The 15,533-nt window shown below is 44.7% G+C and overlaps 1 protein-coding gene across 2 annotated transcripts in view; it reads left to right on the forward strand.

Moving 5' to 3' along the window:
- Positions 1-4,668: 4,668 nt before the first annotated feature.
- The window catches only part of LOC134465904 (methyl-CpG-binding domain protein 3-like), a 19,074-nt gene continuing 8,209 nt past the window's right edge, over positions 4,669-15,533 (forward strand). For both annotated transcript variants that reach the window (XR_010038219.1, XM_063219799.1), the window contains exons 1-4: positions 4,669-4,872; positions 10,693-10,852; positions 13,282-13,419; positions 13,732-13,822. Coding sequence is in view for 1 of the 2 variants with exons in the window: in XM_063219799.1 (XP_063075869.1) it covers positions 4,757-4,872; positions 10,693-10,852; positions 13,282-13,419; positions 13,732-13,822 (505 nt within the window). In the remaining variant the exon portion in view is untranslated. The remainder of the gene's footprint in view (positions 4,873-10,692; positions 10,853-13,281; positions 13,420-13,731; positions 13,823-15,533) is intronic.

Here is a 15,533-nt window from a genome sequence, read left to right on the forward strand (position 1 = left end):
GCAAAAGCTCAATTGTATTTGGGATAGTGAATGAAAAACAGTCCCTCAAAAGTTGTTGTGGCTAGGCTGACAGCTGGGAAACTTTATTGTTTTCTCCACGGAGGAGGGGCCAGGAGGCGGGACGAGGAGACAAGCACAAGTTGAGGAGGCAAGGTCGCATATTGGGATGAACCCCTCGAGGGATTTCCAATATGCAGACGCCCGTCCTCTGCCTGTGCTTGCGGCCTTACGTTTCGCTGACGTCCAGTCTCCGTGGAGACAACAAAAGGCTCGTTTGTGACGACGCAGTAAGATTTTTGCTAGGCAGTGGCCATGCACACTTTGCCAGTTTGATGCATTGTGGTTAGAATGTTCAATGGTGCTTAGAATTTTCAATGCGCATGCCCACTGCCTAGCAAAAAATCTTGCTGCTTCGTCACAAACGAGCCCAATGAAGTGCCCCGCTGTCAGCCTGGCTGCAACCATTTCTGGGGGGACCATTCTTCATGCATTATACATATTGCACATGAGAAAATGTCATTCAAATTGCGCTTTTGGAAGATATTGAAAAACACTTCTGTCGTCAGTGGCGTCATCGTGAGCAGCCAGGAGAGCGGACAGGAGTTTGATAAGAGAGAGAACCCCATGGGTGCATCCCAATACGTGACCTTGCGTCCTCCCCGCTGTCAGACTAGCCACAACAATTTTTGGGGAACTGTTCTTCATTCGCCAACCAGTTTGCAAATGAGAAAATCAAATGACTTTACAGGGTGCGTTCCAATATGCGACCTTGCCTCCTCCACTTGTGCTTGTGGCCTCATACTCATGAACGACCATCCGGGTACTTTGCTCGTAAATGTGCGTTACGCCCCTTTATGGGTGAAAACAAACCGAATGTCTCATCAACTTACATGCTACATCGGCTTGTCTAAATGAACACAGTCCATGCTTCAACCACGGGTGTTTAGCTCTATTATTTGAACAGCCGGCAACACAACACGTTTTCGGCATGTTGCGCGTGAACAACGCTAGTCTACAGGTTCGTATCTTTCGTTTATTAAACCCCAACATCACCAATTGACTTGCATGGGTTGCTTTCCCCCACAAATGGGCGTAACGCACATGGAACACGTCACGCCGTTCATGAGTATACCAGGAAGTAATATGTCATGATGACATCACTGACAATAGCATTATATTTCAATATCTCGCAAAAGCTCGCTAAAAAGTAAAGTAATTTTCTCATTTGCAAACTGGATGGTGAATGAAAAACAGTCCCCCAAAAGTTGTTGTGGCTAGGCTGACAGCTGGGAAACTTTATTGCTTTCTCCACGGAGGAGGGGCCAGGAGGCGGGGCGAGGTCAAAAGCACAAGTGGAGGAGGCAAGGTCGCATATTGGAATGGACCCTTAGAAGCTGGTTCAGGAGTGAAACCTGGTAGAGGTAAATCATCTAATACAAGGGCCTAAGAAGCTGACTCAGGAGTAAATCATCTAATACAATGGCCAGGGGTTTATTATAATAAGAAGCTGGTAGAGGTAAATCATCTAATACAAGGGCCAGGTGATAATAAGAAGCTGGTTCAGGAGTAAATCATCTAATACAAGGGCCAGGTGATAATAAGAAGCTGGTTCAGGAGTAAATCATCTAATACAAGGGCCAGGGGTTTATTATAAGACGCTGGTTCAGGAGTAAATCATCTAATACAAGGGCCAGGGGCCAATAATAAGATGCTGGCTCAGGAGTCCACCTGAAGTGTTTACTCCTGCAGGTGTATCTATTAGCAGGTTTACCACCTCCTCTAGGGTAACTAAACCTGGTTTACCACCTCCTCTAGGGTAACTAAGCCTGGTTTACCACCTCCTCTAGGGTAACTAAACCTGGTTTACCACCTCCTCTAGGGTAACTAAGCCTGGTTTACCACCTCCTCTAGGTTAACTAAGCCTGGTTTATCACTTAACCAAGTTCTTAGTAGGCTATACTGCCCTACAATATCAGAACGCAGTATCTTGAAAATGGGTTTAGACCGGAAATTGGCTACCTTCTTTTTCTTGTGTTAAAATATTTTGGTCCAACTTGGTCCCGTTTCAGAAAAAAACGATAAAAACTGATTATACTGCGCTTTTTGGTTTTAGGAGGTTACGTCGTACTAGCCAAGAACGCAGTATAATGCGCATTATACTGCACTTCTCCATTGACACTGTGGTTTTGGTGTAGACAGTAATACCACAACAGAACGCAGTATAATGATTTTTCAGCTAAAAAGTAATGAGAATGATGGTTTTTTTTGCTTTTTTCTTGTGTGCATAAATTTCCACCATAAAAAAGTATTCTATGGAAGTGTCATCACCACTTTACCTCCAACACAGTTGCGTGGCCAGAAAGGAAACTTTAAAGCCCTTTTTCTCAGTTTGCCATTTTGAATTATACTGCGTTCTGAAATTGTAGGGCAGCATACCCGCCTGAGGTCAACTCTTACTTTCGTTGCTCTGGAAAAGGAAACTATTTAGACTTTAGAGTAACGTTATTGGTCCCCAAGGAAACTATTCAGAGTAACGTTACTGATCCCCAGGGGAAAGAAACTGTTCAGAGTCACGTTATTGATCCCCAAGGAAACTATTCAGAGTAACGTTACTGATCCCCAGGGGAAAGAAACTGTTCAGAGTCACGTTATTGATCCCCAAGGAAACTATTTAGAGTAACTTTATTGATCCGCAGGGGAAATAAACTATTCAGAGTAGCGTTATTGATCCGCAGGGGAAAAAAACTATTCAGAGTAGCGTTATTGATCCGCAGGGGAAAAAAACTATTCAGAGTAACGTTATTGATCCGCAGGGGAAAGGCTGTGGAATGGAAGTAGGTGCTGCATTATCCTCAGTCTTTTTTTTTAGTAACCAGTAAGGGACTGTTCGTTATTTATTTTCGGGATCATCGGAAGATGACCACCTTTGATCGTCAGATTTTGCATGACCCACCCCTAGCGAGCTTCAAAACTTTGATGACCCTCCTAGCGACACTGTCAAAAAATGCATGACACCCCCCCGGGAGAATTAAGAAATTACTTTATTCTACCTTATATTTCACGTTGGTTGACCAACACTGCTTAGCGAAAGGGCCGTTTCTGAGGCTATGTTACATTGAAACATACAACAAACAAGGCTACTTTGGAATGCTTTTGGTAATAAATGGGCCAAACATTTTTAGATGACCCTCCCCTAGCGAGCTTAAAAAACTTTGATGACCCTCCCCGCAGCAATGAAGAAAATAACACGACCTTCCCCTATTTTCTTCTGGTGACCCCAAAAATAAATAACGAATTGTCCCTAACTTGTGAGTTCAGCCCGCAATTTTATTTTAGATTTTCATTTTGGCCCTCCTCAGTCAATATTATTGGTCTCCATATTAAGTCAAGAAGTTATTAATTCATGTAACGGACAAGAGGCACTGAAATGAATTACTTAGAGTAGAGTATCATTTATTGATCCCGAAGGAAATTAAGGTGTCAAGTAGCATACATACATAAATACAGAAGAAGACACAAAGACATCACACACAACATTGCACATATCCCCATAGGCTACATATATTCACAGGTCAGATCTGTCTATCCCCCTCCCACACAAACACACACACAATAAAAAACTAGAAAAGTGTCAAGGTGCCAAAGTCACTGGCTGGATCTCAAATGGCACACTTGTGCACTTCGGGTACTGTGTTTCAGTGCGTAACTAATACGGCATGCGCACTGAAACATGAACACTAAAGTGCACAAGTGCACCATTTGAGATTCAGCCACTGTGCATAGTCCAAGGAAGAGGTCAAGGGTCAAGTATCAATTGAAGAGCTGGGAATCCACATGCTGCCCACATTTAACATCCAATATGTAACATTCAACATACAGAGATAAGATAAATAAAGAATGTAGACACTACAATAATAGAAATGATGATAACAGTGAAAGTAACAGTATAACAACAATACAAAGGTTAGGTTGCCAGAGCTGGTGATTTTCTGGCCTTTTGGGCTGCTTGATGACCATCTGCAGGCTACATTAAATTATTTGGGTGAGCTTTTCTGTAGATTTGAGCTCGTATAACCGAGATCACTATAATTTAGTTCAAATTAGACAAGATTTAGAAGATGAGGGGGTTATAATCACTCGTATCTGGCAACCTACCATATTGAATGAATGATGGCCAACCAGCGGAGTCTCACTGGCGACACACGCCGGCCACCAGAGGGCGAACCCCGGGTTACCTCCTAGGGCTGACACCGCTACACTTGGCGGTGCTGCTGGTTGGACGCTGCCAGAGTGACGCTGCTAACTTTCAACCAGAGCCATCTAATAACAGAGTTACGCCACTCCCATAGACCTCTATGGACCAATCTTTCCACAGCAATGGCGGCTCTCATGGAGCCTCACGGAGAGTTAACATGGAAATCCCCATTGACTTTAGTTCTATTAGAAGTTACTTAGTTCCAGGAGGTGGCGGTATAACACAGAAAATGTGGTAAAGGTCATGTAATTTGTTTGTACTTAATCTTTGTTTGGTATGTGATGGTTCTGTGTTAGTTTCCAACGAACAGAAGTTTACTGTTAAGAAACATTTTAATCTACGCGAATCACATCACCAACCGACTTCCTGGTCCCTGGTTTGCGCAACTCTGTTATTAGATGGCTCTGCTTTCAACTGGGACAACACAACACAACACACTCATCTTCGGCGCGCCTAAGAAACTCAACCTCCAAAAGAAGCCCAGGGCAAGACGAGGCAACCATGGAAAGGACCATACGAACAGAGGCATGTGCTGCTCTTCCCAACGGTTGGAAACGCGAAGAAGTCACCCGAAAATCCGGTTTATCAGCGGGAAAATGTGACATCTATTATTTCAGGTACAAAACTAGTTCGGTGGGGTGGAAAATTGTAGTTAGCTTTCATAGAGATGTGCAACATTGATCGCAGCGTGGACTTCCTAGTCGTTTTGTGGTTGTCAGGTCGCCGCCATGTTAGTCCGGATAATAACGCTTGCTGTAAATGTGTGAGAAGAGTGATGGCACTCATTGTCCTGTAGGTGGCGGTATCGTCTATGGGAAAATCTCATAATTACCGCCCCAAGATGGCGGTCACCTCGAAAAGCCTGAATTCCACATCAAAGTGTTTTACATCACTGGTTGTTTAGCCTGGTTAGCTACCCCAAAACTATTGCTAGCGTGTGTTTTTCAACTCGGTCAATTTCTGCCAAGTTAAAAACGTGAATAATTGCATGCCAAAGTTCATAACACTTCATGGTGTTCAGGCCCGTCTGCAACTATGCAATTTGTTTTGCAAAGAATTGTGTGTCGTATGAGTGACTTGTTGAAGTTAGCTCATTAGGAAGCTAACCTGGTCTGTCGGAACATTCAATAATGGATGTTTAGTAGTTTGCTGGCTTGTTATACAACTGTTGCAATGGTTAAGTAGTGTTTACGTGGGGGAAAGAGCTAATTTCAAGATTTGTTGAAGTTTGGTGGATGTAGAGATTAAACAACGGTGAACAGTCCGCCACTTTCTTCAAGTTAGTGAATGAAACAATCATTGTGTTGTCAGCTAAGGGGCGCGTTCGTGATTCATTCATGTTGCGCAAGTGTTTTCTAACAAGAACGCATTAATCGAATTGACTGTTTCGCGAATGCGCTGCGCAGATGTGCGCAGTGTGTGGCATTTCAAACCGGGGCCAATGCACCGCAAACAGTTATGTGCTTTTTATAAACGCAACATCTGATCAAAAGTCTTTGGTGATACGACTTAGGTGATGATCTCTTTCATGTGTTGCAGTAGGCTACCGGTATATTTGGCGGAAAAAATCTGTAGGCCTATAGCAGTAATACTACAGTTTTTTTTAATGCAGGGTTTTTTTATGCAGGAGTGCAGCATTTAGGCTGTTATGGGTAAGAGGTTAGGGTTTTTTCCAGCTTGCAGGAACTGTTTTTAAAATATCTCAGACCCTACCTTTAAAGGCATTTGGACCGAGACAAAATTATACACTAATCCTGTAATTGCGCTGTCACTCTCTCCACTTTCCGCTCCTGTGGCAACATTAGGCTCATACGACTTGGATTTTTGTCGATCAATGTAGACAAAACACGTGAGCGAGAACTTGTTGTTACGATGTGGGCCAGGGGCGTAGTGGCCCACCTTTTCCCACCGGGACAATTTTCCCCTTGGCGGCCCTCTTTAAAAAAAATAAAAATAAACAGAAAAAAAAAACCAAAGCGAACAACATGGTTTCCTAACCAAAAAGACAAAAGCCACGAAATCTGCAATCGTACTACTGTACATGTGAACATTAGTGTTGTCAAAATATCAACCTGAAGTGGAGAATTGTAGCCTACACCTTGATGAAATGCACAGCCAGTGGTGTAGTCTACGTAAAACGCAGGTATACGCACCCATTTCAAAATTTCAGGGATTACAGTATACCCACTTAAAATTGATTGATCCATTATTTACAATAGCACAAATATATACAGTACACATCAAAAAATGCTCAAATATACAGTATATCCACTTCAAAAAGTAGACTACACCACTGGAGCCATCATCACAGTCCAAAGCATTCATAGGCCTACTAGGTTAGGCTACATCACGCTACTGCTCCATGCAAATGTGCACTCCACAGTCATTTTTGACCGTTTGAAATTGAAATATCGTTTAAGGAAGACAGGATGAGCATGGGCACAAAGTTTTGAGTATGGGGATTTTTAGAAGAGTAGGCTTACAAAATATAGTATAGTAGCCTATAGCTTACAGAAAGTCTGTCTACATTGTGCAATAAACCCACCATGCAGCAAATAAGCCAAACCTAGCTACTTCAAAGCTCAACCATAAGTCAACAAAATGTATAACCAAACGGTGTAGGCCTACCTTAAAACGCTGTCTTCGTCGCAGCAAATGTCTTTGTTTCTTGCAATCACTCTACTTTAATCCACAGCTTAGCCTACACACCCAGCACTGGTCACATCAGAATCTTGTGTGGTAATTATTTTGTTCCATTTCTTCAGACATAGGCTACATCCTAAATGTACCACATATAAATATATGTATGATAATAATATTATTTCGACTATAAGGAGATATACTGGTAGTTCTAACAAATCAAAACAAAACCCATTGCTTCTGTTAGGTGCAGTTCTCTTCCTTACCACTTGGTGGAGTCTGTTCGTAACCCAATTCAATAACCAGAGAGCAAGTGAATCTGGACTGGAAAGACTGTAAACTGTAACAGTCGTGTGGAAATCGGAAAATAACTCATAATTTATTAATATTTCCATCCTTTGGTAACCAATCTACATATCACAGGTTCTTCAAATACTGAAAACGAAACTGTGTTACTAAGATCTTGTAAACTTCCGCGATCTACGGTGTATGAAAATTATCAGTAGCGAAGGGGTGTGGCCAATTTACTTACTTGACACCGTCAGTGAGGTATTGCCGTCTGGTATACGGTATAAATACTAACTAGGCAGCTGCATTATTAGATATACGGGGAAGCGGAAAGTTGGAAGTCAGTGGATATAAATTCAGTTTCAAAGTTATAGGGCCGGACGAGAATGCAGGGCGGCCGCATTGTTACATTTCACGGCCGCGGCCCACCGGGACAAGTCCCCGATCTCCCGACGGCCACTCCGCGCCTGATGTGGGCAGTATTAAAACGGCGCATTTAAAGTCGGCCACAAATATGAACGAGACGATGAGCTCGCACCAGTTTGCTCTACTAACACACCACATGTGAGGAGTTGGGGGACAGGCAGCGAGGAGGAGCTGAAATGGGGACCTGCGCAAACTTGTGTAGAGGTGTGAGACAAGACTCATATACACACGTGAGTGAGTTGTTGACCTACCAGTTCATGGGCGCGTGACCTCGGAGGCAGTCCGCAGACGAGCGTTGAAAAGGATAAGCAACTGCAGAGGTTGCAAGATCTGACTGCAGTTGCATTCATCCCGCGATAGTTTGACACCATGTGACATGTCACCTCGTCAACGCAACATCACCGAAATGTTGAAGTTTGACAGGAAATCTAACCGTCATGCAGCATTTTCATCCAGAGTGCATTGCTGTCTAAATGCGCATGCATGCGTTGACGACTAATCGAATGCGCTTAATGTTGCAAATGTTAATAGAGTTAGATCGTTGTTCACGCGGCTTTAAGTACTTGCAACAATGTTTAAATGACTCGGAATGGTTCGGATTGGCAATTAAATACTGTCGGAATGGCGGTGGCCTCCCCGGGTGGGGTACCTTTTCCATTGGAGGGCGGGGCTACTTCAAATTCCTCCAAGGGCCATAAAAAGTCCCGTAAGGGCCGTACTTTGAGCACATACCAGGATTTCCCTGCACTTTAGGCCTATATTGAAGACAGCCACCTTTAAAACAGACCCCACCTTCTCTAGGTCCCCCTGCACGTTAGGCCTCTATTGAAGACAGCCACCTTTAAAACAGACCCCACCTTCTCTAGGTCCCCTGAATATAACTTGGTTGTATTGCAAATGTAATTTCTAAAATTCCTTTACAAGACATGTTATATGTTATTTCATGCGAAGCTGTGTAACGGAGGCTAACTAGCAGAGTTGGCGTGGAACGTTAGTAAACCTCCCTCCCGGAAGCCTCATACACCCGTCTCCAAAAGAGTTGTCGCCTCTCCATCAGTTTGGAATAACAGCTAATAACCTGACTTTTAATTAATCACTTGGCTTCAGAAGTCACTCATATGAAGGCTACAACCCTCCCAAATGAAAATGTATGTACAAAAATACATTTCATGCAACAAAGAAAGATTGACCCTTTATTGAACACAGACAGGGCAGATTTTCACAAGACAAACGTTTTGTCGCCTGGCCCTATCGAACATAATGTGAAAATGAGCAGATTTGTTTCCTGCGAAAACTCAATCGTTATCATTTTATTCCTCTATTTGTCTTCAGTCAAATATTGAATAACTATTTAATGCATCACTTACATTTTGTTGCTTCTATGCATATATTAGTTTAAATGCTTTGTCATTTATTCAACATGGGCTATATATGGAATTAAAATGAAACCCCTTAAAATCAAGAGGGCTTCGCGACCCACTGTGGATCTTTGGCGACCCATAGTTTGGCTCCCGTCCCATAGGTTGGGAACCACTGCTTTAGTCCAGCGGTATCGCACTGTGCCTCCCATTTCCGAACCGATGTAGTTGACGAGGTCGTAGGTTCGCTCCCGGCCCCCGAGGAGTACGAACAGGTGCAGGAAGACCTCCGTCACAGCTGCAGGAAGACCTCCGTCACAGCTGCAGGAAGACCTCCGTCACAGCTGCATGGCATAACAATTATATGGGGCGCTGGATACGATGGTCTCAAACTAGGGGGGCGCTGGATACGATGGTCTCAAACTAGGGGGGCGCTGGGTAAGATGGTCTCAAACTAGGGGGGCGCTGGATACGATAGTCTCAAACTAGGGGGGCGCTGGATACGATGGTCTCAAACTAGGGGGGCGCTGGATACGATGGTCTCAAACTAGGGGGGCGCTGGATACGATGGTCTCAAACTAGGGGGGCGCTGGATACGATGGTCTCAAACTAGGGGGGCGCTGGATACGATGGTCTCAAACTAGGGGGGCGCTGGGTAAGATGGTCTCAAACTAGGGGGGGCAGATGGTAAGATGGTCTCAAACGGCCCTTATGGGGCGCTGGGTAAGATGGTCTCAAACTAGGGGGGGCAGATGATAAGATGGTCTCAAACTGCCCTTATGGGGCGCTGGATAAGATGTTCTCAAACTAGGGGGGCGCTGGATAAGATGGTCTCAAACTGCCCTTGAGACATGCGTTAGGTTCCCCACCCCCGGGTTACGGCTTCAGACTTGGAACCCAAAGGTTGCCGGTTCGACTCCCGACCCGTCAGGTTGGTGGTGGGCGTAATTAACCAGTGCTCTCCCCCATCCTCCTCCATGACTGAGGTACCCTGAGCATGGTACTCTACTCTCCCCCATCCTCCTCCATGACTGAGGTACCCTGAGCATGGTACTCTACTGTCCCCCAGCCTCCTCCATGACTGAGGTACCCTGAGCATGGTACTCTACTCTCCCCCATCCTCCTCCATGACTGAGGTACCCTGAGCATGGTACTCTACTGTCCCCCATCCTCCTCCATGACTGAGGTACCCTGAGCATGGTACTCTACTCTCCCCCATCCTCCTCCATGACTGAGGTACCCTGAGCATGGTACTCTACTCTCCCCCATCCTCCTCCATGACTGAGGTACCCTGAGCATGGTACTCTACTCTCCCCCATCCTCCTCCATGACTGAGGTACCCTGAGCATGGTACCGTACCGCCGCACTGCTCCCTTTCGGGCACCATTGTGGGCTGGCCCCTTGCACGGGTGAGGCATAAATGTCATTTCGTAGTGTGCAGTGTGCACGACTTTTCACTTCATTTGTGTGTGACACTCAATGTTCTCGCGTCACGTAATTTTGATTAAAGACGAATGTTGCAATAAGACACTTGAGGCTGAAATGTAATGTAATGTAAAGACACTTGAGGCTGTTACGGTTTGTGTTCAATTTATTACAGCTACAGTGTGATGTAAATGTGATGTGTTCGCTCTCTCTCTCTCTCTCTCTCTCTCTCTCTCTCTCTCTCTCTCTCTCTCTCTCTCTCTCTCTCTCTCTCTCTCTCTCTCTCTCTTTCTCTTTCAGCCCCTCCGGTAAAAAGTTTCGTAGTAAACCACAGCTGGCGCGTTACCTTGGCAACTCGATGGACCTCAGCTCCTTTGATTTCCGAACCGGCAAACTCATCGGCAGCAAGCTGAACAAGAGCCGCCAGCGACTACGCCACGACCAGAACAGCCTGAACCGGGTAGGGAAATGTAGTCCAATAGCCCTGCCTTGTAGTGGGTGTCAATGGGAGAAAAGACTACACAATAGCAACTACGCCACGACCAGAACAGCCTGAACCGGGTAGGGAAATGTAGTCCAATAGCCCTGCCTTAGAATGGGGGTCAATGGGAGAAAAGACTACAGCCTGAACTGGGTAGGGCAGGGGTCGGGAACCTATGGCTCGCGAGCCACATGTGGCTCTTTTGGGAACTGCATGTGGCTCTCGGACAAACCTGTCATTTGTTTACTCAATAAGCCATGAATAATTTTGTTACGGCACTAAATTAAAAATGGACCTACTGAAATCGAAAAGTTAAGATAATATTCAAAATATAAAGTATGATCGCGCATTTAATCCATCCCAGGTCCGATCAGCTGAGCCAAGCACAGGCCTTCGACGAAGGCTACTGTAGGCCTACAGATATGAAAAACGCGTTTTTTTATTGGACAATGCCGTGCCAGCGCTGGGTCGTGTCGTGTGAGATAACATTCCATCCGTAATGCTTTACCTAAAGTTCAGCTGGCTAACGGTTGTATCCAAAACAAAGAAACTGTTCACGACCGTGCCATTATGATGGCAAATCAAGTGGAGGAAACGCAAGTGAGGGATATAAATGCAGCGCTGTACTTCTCCCTCGATTACAGGAAGAACTTTTGCTGAATCAACTGACGTAAGTCTTTCCCAGTTTAGTGTGATTGCGAGATAACTGGTGCCACAATGCGAAGGCAAACGTAGGGTTGCCATTCGTCCCCTGAAATACGGAATCGCCCTGTAGCCTATTTGGCGGTTAAATCATGCGTTCTGTATTGGGTGCGCTACAAATGCTTTGTAGCGCATTTTCGCGAATTACTAAAAATAGACATGTCAGCCACATATCAACTGTAAAATGTTAACTATGTCAGCGCGACCAAGATGAGCATCCTGTCTTGAAGTTCTCTCTCCCTCCCTCCTCCCTCCTCATGCACCTTCCCTGTGTCTGTCTGATGGCTAGAATAGAAGCACCTCCGTCATTCTCATTGCTCATTGGCAACTCCGATGCATAAAAGATAGAAACTTAAGGTAATGCATGCGCGTGGCTTCTTAAATGCACATCAGCACATCTACAAGTAGTTTTAGTTCTTCTTTCGTTAGCTCTCCCTTCTTGTCCCCAATGCAAGCGTTACTTTTATTCCCTTCTGTGCATGACAATTAGCATTAGAAATAATGGCGAAAATGGTATGGCTCTCACAAAAAATATTTTTTTAAAAATGGGCGTTTATGGCTCTCTCCACCAAAAAGGTTCCCGACCCCTGGGTTAGGGAAATGTAGTCCAATAGCGCCTACGCCACGACCAGAACAGCCTGAACCGGGTAGGGAAATGTAGTCCAATAGCCCTGCCTTAGAATGGGGGTCAATGGGAGAAAAGACTACACTCTCTTTCTCTCTCTCTCTCTCTCGCTCTCTCTCTCTCTCTCTCTCTCTCTCTCTCTCTCTCTCTCTCTCTCTCTCTCTCTCTCTCTCTCTCTCTCTCTCTCTCTCTCTCTCTGTAAACCCAAACGCTTCGCCCCTAATCAGGAAAACCTTTTAAGAATCACAGCTCATTGGAAAACATTCATAATACATAAGTACATATTTTTTGAACAGCACTTTTCTAGACGCTCAAAGACACTTGACGGACGACGGATTACCTGAAAACAAAATGTATACAAAGACAAAGGAAGTTTAATGTCCGTAGTGTTGATGGAGCTTTAAAGGAGCACTCCTGTACATTTCAATGCTGTTGTATTGCTCACGCTACCCTTGACTTGTCAGTACCCGCCGTGATGCCACATTTTTCGACTCAGCCCTTTCCGCTAATGAGCTATTCTAATGGGGGCAGTGTTTGTTTACATTTAAAAAAATCTTAACCTAGGCCTACTCCAAATATTTTCCCTAAAGGTACCGCTGTTTGATAGTTGTCTTCTGATGTTGCATAACCTTTTGAATGTTTTAAGAAATAAATCAAGATGTTTTTTTTGAAATGTTACCAAACACCTGCCCCATTACAATGACCAGGATCTCGGAAGAGGTTGAAGGGGAAAAAAACAATCTCAGGTACTGACAAGTCCAGGGTAGTGTGAGCATTACAACTGCATGACATGTCCAGGGTAGTGTGAGCATTACAACTGCATGTTGAAATTGGCTGAAGTTAAGTTTACCCTTTGAGGTGGATTAAAATAGAACAGTGATGTGAAATGTACATCTCTCTCTCTCTCTCTCTCTCTCTCTCTCTCTCTCTCTCTCTCACTCTCTCCCTCTCTCTCTCTCTCTCTCTCTCTCTCTCTCTCTCTCTCTCTCTCTCTCTCTCTCTCTCTCTCTCTCTCTCTCTCTCTCTCCCCCTCTCTCTCTCTACCTCTCCCCCTCTCTCCCCCCCTCTCTCTCTCCTACAGGGTAAGCCAGACTTGAACACTTCCCTTCCGGTCAGACAGACGGCGTCCATCTTCAAACAGCCGGTTACCAAGGTAACCAATCACCCCAGCAACAAGGTCAAGACGGACCCCCAGAAGGCAGTAGAGCAACCTCGACAGGTAACCCACGGCAACAACGGGACTATTACCTCACACTATTATTTCCCCCTTTAAGCACCTTAGGCTTATATTGAAGGCAGCCACCTTTAAAACAGACCACACCTTCTTGTAGGTCCCCTGAAAATATAACTAATTTTTTTGTCAAATGTAATTTTTAAGATTTCTTTACCCAATATGTCATATTTCATGTGAAGCTGCATAACATAGCCGGATAACCTCTTCTCTTCTCTTCTCTTCTCTTCTCTTCTCTTCTCTTCTCTTCTCTTCTCTTCTCTTCTCTTCTCTTCTCTTCATCTCTCCTCCTCTCCTCAGCTCTTCTGGGAGCGGAAGCTGAGTGGTGTTGACGTCTACGACATTGCCGAGGAGCTAGTCAGGAGTATGGAGTTGCCCAAAGGCATGCAAGGTGAGCCATTTGTAGTCTTTTCTTCCATTGATGCCCACTGTAAGACATGGCTATTAAACTACAACGATGGCCTCCTCTTCAGCTAGCCTAGCGTATACTCAAGAACGGCGTGACGTTTTCCATGTGCGTTACGCCCATTTGTGGGGGAAAACAGGCAATGCAAGTCAATTGGTGATATTGGGGTTTAATAAACGAAAGATAAGGACCTGTAGACAAGCGTTGTTCACGCGCAACATGCCGAAAACGTGTTGTGTTGCCGGCTGTTCAAATAATATTGCCAAACAGCCGTGCCTGAAGCATGTACTGTGTTCATTTAGGGTAGCCGATGTAGCATGTAAGTTGATGAGACATTCGGTTTGTTTTCACCCATAAAGGGGCGTAACGTACATTTAGGAGCAAAGTACCCGGATGGTCGTTCATGCGTATCAGAGTGGAGTTACCTGAAGGCATGCAATGTACGCGGAATCATTGGCTTGACTTCCTGTGTGCAGGCTTGACTTCCTGTGTGCAGGCGTCAGTCCGGGCTAGGGATGCAAACGATTAATCGATTAATTGACTTTACTCGATCAATGCGTTAATCGATTAACAAACATTCATTGCAATTAATTTACAATTCAACTGACAAGAGGCCCAGGTTAAATGTGCATGTGAAGAGTGTGTGTGAAGAGGGGTGTGAACAGTGGGAATATTTAAATCACCTTTGGATTAAAGAATTGAAATAGAATTCATTTAAATGTGGTATTTTATCTAAATTTTTTACTAAAACTTTAAGATTTAGTTGAAGAATTTGAGATTTTGGTGGGAAAATGCCGCTTATCAATTAATCGTAAGTCGATCAATAAGGCAATCAACTAAACTAATGCTTAATGAATTAATCGATGATTTGCGTTTTGCTGACGCCCCACCTCCGAGGAGAAAACAATAAAGTTTCCCTGCTGTCAGCGGAGCCAGAACAACTTTTGGGTGACTGTTCTTCATTCACCAATCCCGATTGCAAATGAGGAACGGACATTAGAATTGTGCTTTTGCAAGATATTGAATTGATTTTCTGTCGTCGATGACGTCATCACGAGGTCATGAGGAGGCCAGGGAGGGCGGGAGTCTGCACACTAGAACTACTGAACCCTTTTAACCCTCGAATACCCTCCAACCAGGAATACTGAACCCTCGAATACCCTCCAACCAGGAATACTGAACCCTTTTAGTCTCCAATTCATACATTCACCCATTTCAGTGTGTTGCTGTCAACACCTCATAGAAAGGAGCTGTGGCTAACAACCTTCTGAAATCATAAGAGCTGTGGCTAACAACCTTCTGAAATCATAAGAGCTGTGGCTAACAACCTTCTGAAATCATAAGAGCTGTGGCTAACAACCTTCTGAAATCATAAGCTGTGGCTAACAACCTTCTGAAATCACGATATATGATGAATATTGATATCGCGATATAAATACGATATATTGCACAGCCCTAGCTGTGGCTAACAACCTTCTGAAATCATAAGCGCTTGCGCTGGTTTGCTAGGCTTGCAAGGACCTCAAGTGCCTAGCTGGTGTGTAAAGCTGTAACGTATCCCGAATGCAACTGGGCCCCAACCCCTTTCACTGATTTGAACACCGTTAGTAGTACCTTAAGGACAGTCATGGGTGAGCGGTTAGGGCGTCAGACTTGCATCCCAGAGGTTGCCGGTTCGACTCCCGACCCACCAGGT

The sequence above is a fragment of the Engraulis encrasicolus genome, chromosome 16 (genome assembly GCF_034702125.1).
Source record: "Engraulis encrasicolus isolate BLACKSEA-1 chromosome 16, IST_EnEncr_1.0, whole genome shotgun sequence".
NCBI classification, from domain to species: Eukaryota; Metazoa; Chordata; class Actinopteri; order Clupeiformes; family Engraulidae; genus Engraulis; species Engraulis encrasicolus.